The 9,101-nt window shown below is 39.4% G+C and overlaps 1 protein-coding gene across 1 annotated transcript; it reads left to right on the top strand.

The window, feature by feature from the left end:
* The first annotated feature begins 925 nt into the window (after window positions 1-925).
* Window positions 926-9,082, top strand: rrm1 (ribonucleotide reductase M1 polypeptide). Its single transcript, XM_081390059.1, has 20 exons — window positions 926-1,413; window positions 1,529-1,771; window positions 2,367-2,455; window positions 3,846-4,023; window positions 4,121-4,221; window positions 4,333-4,392; window positions 4,487-4,526; window positions 5,152-5,314; window positions 5,462-5,603; window positions 5,694-5,777; window positions 5,857-6,018; window positions 6,478-6,557; window positions 6,636-6,837; window positions 6,957-7,106; window positions 7,188-7,409; window positions 7,493-7,569; window positions 8,052-8,187; window positions 8,272-8,367; window positions 8,445-8,633; window positions 8,716-9,082. Exons 2-20 carry the CDS (start codon window positions 1,753-1,755, stop codon window positions 8,917-8,919), a joined length of 2,394 nt encoding a protein of 797 aa, XP_081246185.1. The 5' UTR covers window positions 926-1,413; window positions 1,529-1,752; the 3' UTR covers window positions 8,920-9,082.
* The last annotated feature ends 19 nt before the right edge of the window (window positions 9,083-9,101 follow it).

Below are 9,101 nucleotides of genomic sequence, written 5' to 3'. Positions count from 1 at the left end.
AGCAGGAAATGTTCTCAGGCCTTCGCCAAACACCGACTCGCCCATCAGATTGCAAAACAGAGAAGTGTTATTCATGACTCCAGAACATGTTTCCACTGCTGTCCAGTGGTGGCATGTTTTACGTCACTCCATCCGACGCTTGGCATTGTACTTGTTAACGTGAGGCTTTCATGAAGCTGCTCGACCATGGAAACCCATTCCACAAAGCTCCCGCCGCACAGTTTTTGTGCTGATATTACTTTTCCGCTAATATGAAATCAGCAGAACTTTGGTGACTTTTACACACCATGCGCCTCAGCACTCAGTGACCCCGCTCTGTGACTTTACATGGTCTTTTGCTTCATGGCTGAGTTGCTGCTGTACCTAACACTTCCACTATCCAATAATACCACTTACTTGATTGTAGAATGTCTAGCAGGGATAACATTTCATGAACTGACTTATTGCAAAAGTGGCATCCTATCACAGTACCACACTTGAATTCACTGAGCTCCTCAGAACTACCCATTATTTTAACAAATGTTTGTAAATGTTTTATGCACATGTGGTTATGGGTCTGATTGAAATGCCTGAACTAATAACTAAGAGGTGTGTCCCAGTTATTTTATCCATGTGTATTTTGTTTTGTACAGAATCAAAATACTTTCTTTCAGACATCTTTTCAAGCAACCAGTGTACCCCATTGGACAACAGTTGTAATGACAGCATGTTCATTCATTCCCTCTGGATTAATATAGAGGGTGTCTTATTAAAGGCGGCATGAAATGGAAGTTGCGATCTATTAAAAAATATCTGAGTGAAACAGCTTCTCCAACTAGAAAAAAAAATGTATGACGGGACTTGGTTTTGTCCATCGGGAATATATTGTGGTTTGCTATTGCTGTGATGTCATGTGAGTGACAGGTTGTCCCGCCCTCGTGCCATCAGAGAAAAGATAACGCTGCAAGAAGGAGAGGAAGTTATTTTGATTAAAGATTACGAGGGAACTTTACATTTGAATTTTAAATATGATTTGCGTGGATAAATCATTTATAATAAATACTGCAATATTGCATAAAAACTGTTGTTTTTTTAAACCGGGGAATAAAACCGAATAGTTTTATTCAATAACATTTACAAGGGAAAACAATTATACTTCCTACTCTTACAATTTCATGTAGTCTTAAAAGTACACGTCATAATGCCTTAAATCTTTCCTCAATAATTAAAAAATAAAATACTAAAGTGAGGAGACAAAAGTATTTAATTTTTTACTTTTAAATACGTAAGGCTAATTAAATATATACCTTTTTAAGAAGTATTTCTGCTAGGTATTTAGACTTTTAAATTAGTAACATTTTTGAGTAACTTATCTGTACTTTAACTTAAGTACAACGTACATTTTAAACCTCTGTATGTAGGTATTTTCAGCTGGTAAGTTATATGATGTTTCATATTCGTATCGATATTTATTTTATTTTATGTAAGCTAACGATAATAATGTTACATCACTCTTTTCCGTTGTCTAATAAATTTGATGACGAAGAAGAAGAAGGAGCGAAAGCCCATTGGCTAAGATTCTTGTTCCGGAAGGTGATGAAGAGCGTTCTGGCGGGTTCGTGTTTCGCGCTCAGCACTTGTTCATAACAACTGTCTGTAGGAGCAGCTGAGAAGCCGGCCAGCAGAACAACACTTTATCCACAAATAACAGCTACTATTTGTGTATTTTTGCTTCTTTTTTTTTGGCTGTGCTCTCTACCAGAGACCTTAATCATGCACGTGATCAAGCGAGGTAAAGTCCCACTCATCCTTCAAGTACCTGTTCATTTGCAATATAGTAAAAAAATTACTATTTAAATGCTAATATAAGTGTAACTAACGTTACTGTTTCTGTATTGTTCTTATCAAAACTATAGTGATGGCAAGTCTGCAAAACAAACATTTATTGACCTTAATCGTGTTTCAATGTCTACACGTAAAGAGAATGTAAATCTGTTGAGTTAATTTGAAGTATTGGATAAAGTCGCAGAATTATTTGCTGTGTGTTATTATATTGACTTTTCCAACTACTTAACTTAATCTTTGAGAATATGTATTTATGTTAGCAGCCGACTAGCTGTTCTCTTTGTTAACTCAAAGTTGGCGCCAACCGCTTTATTAACTAGGTCATAACTTGTAATGCTAAAAATACATATATCGTGACGTTACAGGTTATAATAGCTTAAAGTTGTTATGCCACACTCACGAGCAGCATATTTTATGCACATTTCATGTCTTTATTTTCATTTCATATCATGTCCATGTATTCTTTATTATGGGTGTTATTATATTTGACTTAATATTCTAAATGGGTCATTTTTATTTATCTGATGTTTTTCTTGTCTCAGATGGGCGCCAGGAGCGTGTTATGTTCGACAAAATCACATCACGCATCCAGAAACTTTGCTATGGACTCAACTCTGAATTTGTCGATCCTGTAAGTTATCAAAATTATCCCTTTCCACGGTCAACCATTGCCTAGTCCAGGGGTTTCCAATCTTTTAGATGCCGCGGCTCCAAATATGATTTTCCCTGTGCAAGGGAACTCCTCCCCGCATCCAATTTGAAAACCCTTGGCCTAGTCACATAATACAATTTTCCCCGCTTTCACAGACGAGGCTTAAAGGAGAACTCCGGTCAATTTTAACATTGAGCTCATTTTTTTGTACATTTGGAGTGCTGTCAATACAGAGAACAACGACAAAAATCGGTGTTGCCTACACCGAGTTATTCTATTTTTAAAATTTGCACCCTATTGACTTCAATGGGGCAAGTAGTAAGCCTGCTTTTAGCCTCTTAACATCCTTGATGTGTCATTACAAGTGCACAGAAAATGTGAGTGATTCCTTCCGAGTGAACACGGGTGAATCTGACTGCAGTAGATGTTAGAGATATTAATAAAAATGAAGTTAATTCAGCCAGCGCTCATACCTCTGTTTACATCCTGTTTTTGGTGGAAGGCCATAGTAATTGATTGTCGAGTTCACGCGCATAGGTTTAGTGCCTATGATCACGCGCGTGAACTCGACAATCGATTACTATGGACTTCCACCAAAAACAGGATGTAAACAGAGGTATGAGCGCTGGCTGAATTAACTTCATTTTTATTAATATCTCTAACATCTACTGCAGTCAGATTCACCCGTGTTCACTCGGAAGGAATCACTCACATTTTCTGTGCACTTGTAATGACACATCAAGGATGTTAAGAGGCTAAAAGCAGGCTTACTACTTGCCCCATTGAAGTCAATAGGGTGCAAATTTTAAAAATAGAATAACTCGGTGTAGGCAACACCGATTTTTGTCGTTGTTCTCTGTATTGACAGCACTCCAAATGTACAAAAAAATGAGCTCAATGTTAAAATTGACCGGAGTTCTCCTTTAAGCCTAATCCTGGACTAAAATGCATGTTTGAGCGGTCTTAACTGAAAGCAACTTGCACTGACATATCTTAAAATATGTCAGTATCATTGTTTTGTCTCAAGATGCTCACCAGTAATGTTTTTCTAAGGCACGTTTATAAAAGCTACTTGGATGACCTAATTAAACTGAGACCTAATTCTGGCTTAATCTAAGCCCTGTCTGTGAAACCAGGCCTTAGTCATTCATAACAGGCCACTTCCAACTTCTGTTAGAAGAGCCAACGCCCTTGTAAAATTTAATCACACTGTACTGGCCACCCTCAAACAATGCTTAGAAACTTGCATAACATCCTGTTCTCTCTAGGTCTTCCATATGGACCGTATTAAGTCATTTCATTAAAGAAGCATCTTCCAAGAATCCAAATGTAAAGCTCTGACACTAAGTCGCATGGTTTTTCTTTGCAGACTCAGATCACAATGAAGGTGATTCAGGGCCTTTACAGCGGCGTGACCACAGTAGAGCTGGACACCCTGGCTGCTGAGATCACTGCCACCCTCACCACCAAACACCCTGACTATGCCATCCTAGCAGCCCGCATCGCTGTGTCCAACCTGCACAAAGAAACTAAGAAGGTCTTCAGTGGTGAGTGGCCATGCATCACCCGTTTCATATCAATGTGGCACTTCACAATCTATAATGAATTAATGCCTTTAATTTGCTTGCTTACCTCCAATTATAGATGTTATGGAGGACCTCTACAACTATGTGAATCCCCTGAACAGCCGCCACTCGCCTATGATTTCAAAAGAAACCCTTGATATTGTTTTGGCCAACAAAGATGTAAGTATGATATGCACTTTTCTCTTCTTTTTTTTATTTTATTTTTTTCCCACAAAGTCACATTTTGGGTTAAGTATTTGTAATTAATGTGTTTTTTCCTTATTTCCATAGCGCCTCAACTCAGCCATCATATTTGACCGAGATTTCTCTTACAACTTCTTTGGCTTCAAGGTAATTCTGAAATGAGAGAATATGTAAAAAAATATACACTAATACTTTCCTGAAAGTCATTTTGTGATGTTAATCTCATTCTCATCTCTTTTAGACATTGGAGCGCTCGTATCTGCTGAAGATCAATAGAAAGGGTTAGTTAAATGAAATCCACTGTATGCAAATAAAATGGTCAAATGATGACAGGAAATGGAGAAGTAGGGCTGTGACGATGGCAGGTTTTTTTTTTTGTTTTTTTTTTTACCACCGTGGTGGTAATGGACCAAATGCTGGCAGTGGTTGGGGTGTGGGTATGGGGGTGGATATATATATATATATATAATATACACTTCCGTCAGTGAAACAATGCACTACTGGCTTAAATATATGGGCTCGTGTACCTCTCATTCTGCATGAATCCAAATGTTTCTGTGGCTGCGATGTAACATTTAATTGCTAACCTATTATTCCTTTTGTAAACAAAGCTTTGTGCTTCACTTGTGTCATAATGGTCACGTAAAACAGCATTCACATACTGAAAGTGTTTAGCGTATCAAAGCCGGTGCTACTTTGCCACCATGTTGCGGTTGTCAAATTTACCGGCACAGCCCTAATGGAGAGAACAGGAAAAAAAATAGAAAACCGTAAAAAAAAGACCAAAATAAGAAGTGGTAGATTGCATTTTTTAAATTAAGGAAATGAAAGTGAGGTGAAGAAGAACAAAGAGACTGACCTGAATGGAAAGCATTCCTGTGACACCTTGACCGCTTCTGTTTTCAGTCGCTGAGCGCCCACAGCACATGCTGATGAGAGTGTCCGTGGGCATCCATAAGGAGGACATTGCAGCAGCTATTGAAACCTACAACCTGCTGTCTGAGAAGTGGTTCACTCATGCTTCTCCTACACTCTTTAACGCTGGCACCAACCGGCCACAGCTCTCCAGGTGAGCGCCAGGAAAACCTAGTGACTATACAGCAAACAGACACAAGGGGGCAGTTTTTCAAAACAAATGTTTTCCTATTTACTGTTTGCAAAGTCCGTAGACTACTGTATGCGTAATACAAGCAACTTCCTTTTGTCAAATGTCTAGTTGCTTCCTGCTTGCTATGAAAGATGACAGTATTGAAGGGATCTATGACACACTGAAGCAGTGTGCCCTCATCTCTAAGTCTGCCGGAGGTATCGGGGTGGCAGTGAGCTGCATTAGAGCCACTGGCAGCTACATCGCAGGGGTGAGCTTTCTTCATCCTCTGCTTTAGATTCATTCCCATGGTACTTTAAAATTAAGCAGTTGGGTTTACTTAATGTCTTTTGTCATGTAGACAAATGGCAACTCAAATGGCCTGGTTCCTATGCTTCGTGTCTACAACAACACAGCTCGCTATGTGGACCAAGGAGGAAATAAGGTAAGGCATTGTACGTGTGATATTTAAGGAGGGTTAAGTTTGTCTTGAATTACTGACGTTTTCTGTCCTCCTCACTCAGAGACCAGGAGCTTTTGCCATGTACCTGGAGCCCTGGCATTTTGACATTTTTGACTTCCTAGAGCTCAAAAAGAATACTGGAAAAGAGGAACAGCGAGCTAGAGATCTGTTTTACGCCCTCTGGATCCCTGATCTGTTCATGAAGAGAGTGGAGACCAATGGGGTGAGCACACTTTAAACTTAAATAATTTGATATATTTAAAACATCAGATGTCTTCATATATCTTTCTATTCATCAAAGAATCCTGTTTTCAACATTGATAAGAAGATTGATTTATGCAGCAAATTAGAATGATTTTTTTGAAGGATCATGTGACTAATGATGCTAAAAAATTAGCTTTACCATCACAGAAATAAATTTGTTAAAAATCTATAAAAATAGAAAATGGTTTTTGTAAAGCTGTAATATTTTACAGTATTACTGTTTTACTGCATTTTTAATTAATAAATGCAGCCTTGGTGAACACGAGACTTCTTTCTAAAACATTACAAAATCGTACAGATCCCAAACTTTTGAATGGTTGTGTTTATGGATACAAAACCAATATATAAACAATCCAATTTAGTTCAAATGCTTCATTTTAAGAATAAAAACTCATGTGGCTCCTCCTATCCCATGTAGGACTGGTCTCTGATGTGCCCCAGTGACTGTCCTGGGCTGGATGAGTGCTGGGGAGAGGAATTTGAGAAGCTCTACACAAGGTGTGAAAATATTAATTCTACTACTGTAAAACTATGAAAGTCATTGTTTATTAATCATTCAGTGATCTTTTGTTTTAGTTATGAGCGGGAGGGCAAAGCTAAGCGTGTGGTGAAAGCTCAGCAGGTGTGGCATGCCATCATCGAGTCTCAGACAGAGACCGGCACACCCTACATGCTTTACAAGGACGCCTGCAACCGCAAGAGCAACCAGCAGAACCTGGGCACCATCAAATCCAGTAACCTGTGCACAGAGATCGTAGAGTACACCAGTCACGACGAGGTGGGGAGAGTGCAGAATACCTATACAAAGTATTATAGCCTAATATAGCTTACTTTCAGTCACATGACATGTTGACTCTATTGGAAAGTGCATTCATGAAGAACCAAACTCTCTTGTAGGTGGCTGTCTGCAACCTGGCATCCATTGCACTTAACATGTACGTCACCTCAGAGCGAACGTTTGACTTCAAGAAGTTGGCCTCTGTTACAAAGGTCATTGTGAGGAACCTGAACAAAATCATTGATATCAACTACTACCCAGTCAAAGAGGTGAAGTGCTGTTTATTGTGTTTTAGCCATCCTGCATTATTGTAATCGCTGCAGAGTTTGATCGTCTCTCTCAATCGACAGGCAGAGAACTCCAACAAGCGCCACAGGCCCATCGGTATTGGTGTTCAGGGTCTGGCCGACGCCTTCATTCTCATGCGCTTCCCCTTCGAGAGCGCAGAGGCTCAACTCCTCAACACACAGATCTTTGAGACCATCTACTACGCTGCCTTGGAGTCCAGCTGTGAGCTGGCTGCGGAACTTGGACCGTATGAAACCTACCCTGGGTCTCCTGTGAGCAAGGGCGTAAGTTAGATGTTCTAGTTTAAGGAAATCTGATATTAGTTGAGATTTCCAGAGCTCTAATTGTTCCTGGTGTGATTTCACAGATCCTGCAGTATGATATGTGGGAAAAGACACCTACAGACCTGTGGGACTGGGCGGCACTCAAGGAGAAGATCGCAAAGTTAGTAATTGCTCATTCATAATCCCAAAAATCCTATAGACAACCTGGAAATGTCAGGGAATGTAAAAAACTGTCACTGGAAAATGTTTTAAATTATTATATTTAAGTAATAATAATTTGAATTTGTTTAAAAAAAAAAATATATATATATATATATAAACGATAATGCCACTATACTGCGGAGATAGGGAGTCAGCATCGTCAACTTGTTTATAATTAATAAATACTTAAATATCTCTTTGCTATTTTTTCCCGGCATATGGCTGGTGCTTTGTGGGCAAGATTTATGGGCTGGGCTATATTATGAGCTATATTACACCTATATATAAAATGCTCATTTTGTTTAAGTATTCTCAATATTTAATGAATTAAATTAATATAAATGTGTGATTGTTAACTAATGGCTTGCATGAATGACTAGTCGACTAGAAAAATCTTTAGTCGGGGGCAGCCCTAATATTTATTATTGTTTTTCTCCCTAGGCATGGTGTGCGTAACAGTCTGCTGCTGGCTCCCATGCCCACTGCTTCCACAGCTCAGATCCTGGGCAACAATGAGTCAATCGAGCCCTACACCAGCAACATCTACACACGCAGAGTTCTGTCTGGAGAGTTTCAGGTGGGCTTGACGTTACAGTGACCGTTTGCAAGAAAAACTGATGTCTTTGCACATCATTAACTAGTGGGTTTCGTTTACCTCTAGATCGTGAACCCACATCTTCTCAAAGACCTCACAGAAAGAGGACTCTGGAACGAGGAAATGAAAAACCAGCTAATTTCTCAGAACGGATCCATCCAGGTTAGTCGTCATTTCCAATTCAGATTACTTTTTTCTTTTCGCTTTGTATCACTTTCTAAACGTCCTTCTTTTTGCAGAGCATTCCCACAATACCAGATGACCTGAAGGAGCTGTATAAGACGGTGTGGGAGATCTCTCAAAAGACTATCTTAAAGATGGCTGCAGATCGAGGAGCCTTCATCGACCAGAGCCAGTCCCTCAACATTCACATTGCTGAACCCAACTATGGCAAACTGACCAGCATGCATTTCTACGGCTGGAAGCAGGTAAACTAGATACTTCATGAGCCTTGGAAGTTTAGGAATTAGAGTTGATAGATAAATAGTACATCTACACATCTCTCCACAGGGTCTTAAAACTGGAATGTACTACCTGAGAACTAAACCAGCTGCCAACCCCATCCAGTTCACTCTGAACAAAGAGAAACTGAAGGAGACGCAGAAAAGTACAAGCAGTGAGGAGGAAGCCAGAGAAAGAGAAAGAGAACGCAACATGGCCGCTATGGTGTGCTCGCTGGAGAACAAGGACGAGTGTGTGATGTGCGGTTCATAAACTGAACTCTGCTGTCAGCGAGGATCAGTAGCATGGTTAACAATTTGCCTCTTGTACAGTATTAAACCTTTTATAATGGGCATAGAGAATAATTAATATGAATAATAATATTATACTTTCCCATCTGTGTACAATTACAATAAAGAATTTTGGTAAAATCAAACTTTGTTCAGATTTCTGAA

Source organism: Scardinius erythrophthalmus (assembly GCF_964197995.2).
Source record: "Scardinius erythrophthalmus genome assembly, chromosome: 17".
NCBI lineage: Eukaryota > Metazoa > Chordata > Actinopteri > Cypriniformes > Leuciscidae > Scardinius > Scardinius erythrophthalmus.
This window is presented reverse-complemented; position numbering and strand designations above follow the sequence as displayed.

Bases quoted from the DNA above. Each gene is read 5' to 3' on its own strand.
- rrm1 (XM_081390059.1), top strand. The intron at 4,527-5,151 runs GTTAGTTAAATG...TTCTGTTTTCAG, and splicing joins GCTGAAGATCAATAGAAAGG to TCGCTGAGCGCCCACAGCAC. The intron at 8,368-8,444 runs GTTAGTCGTCAT...TTCTTTTTGCAG, and splicing joins CTCAGAACGGATCCATCCAG to AGCATTCCCACAATACCAGA.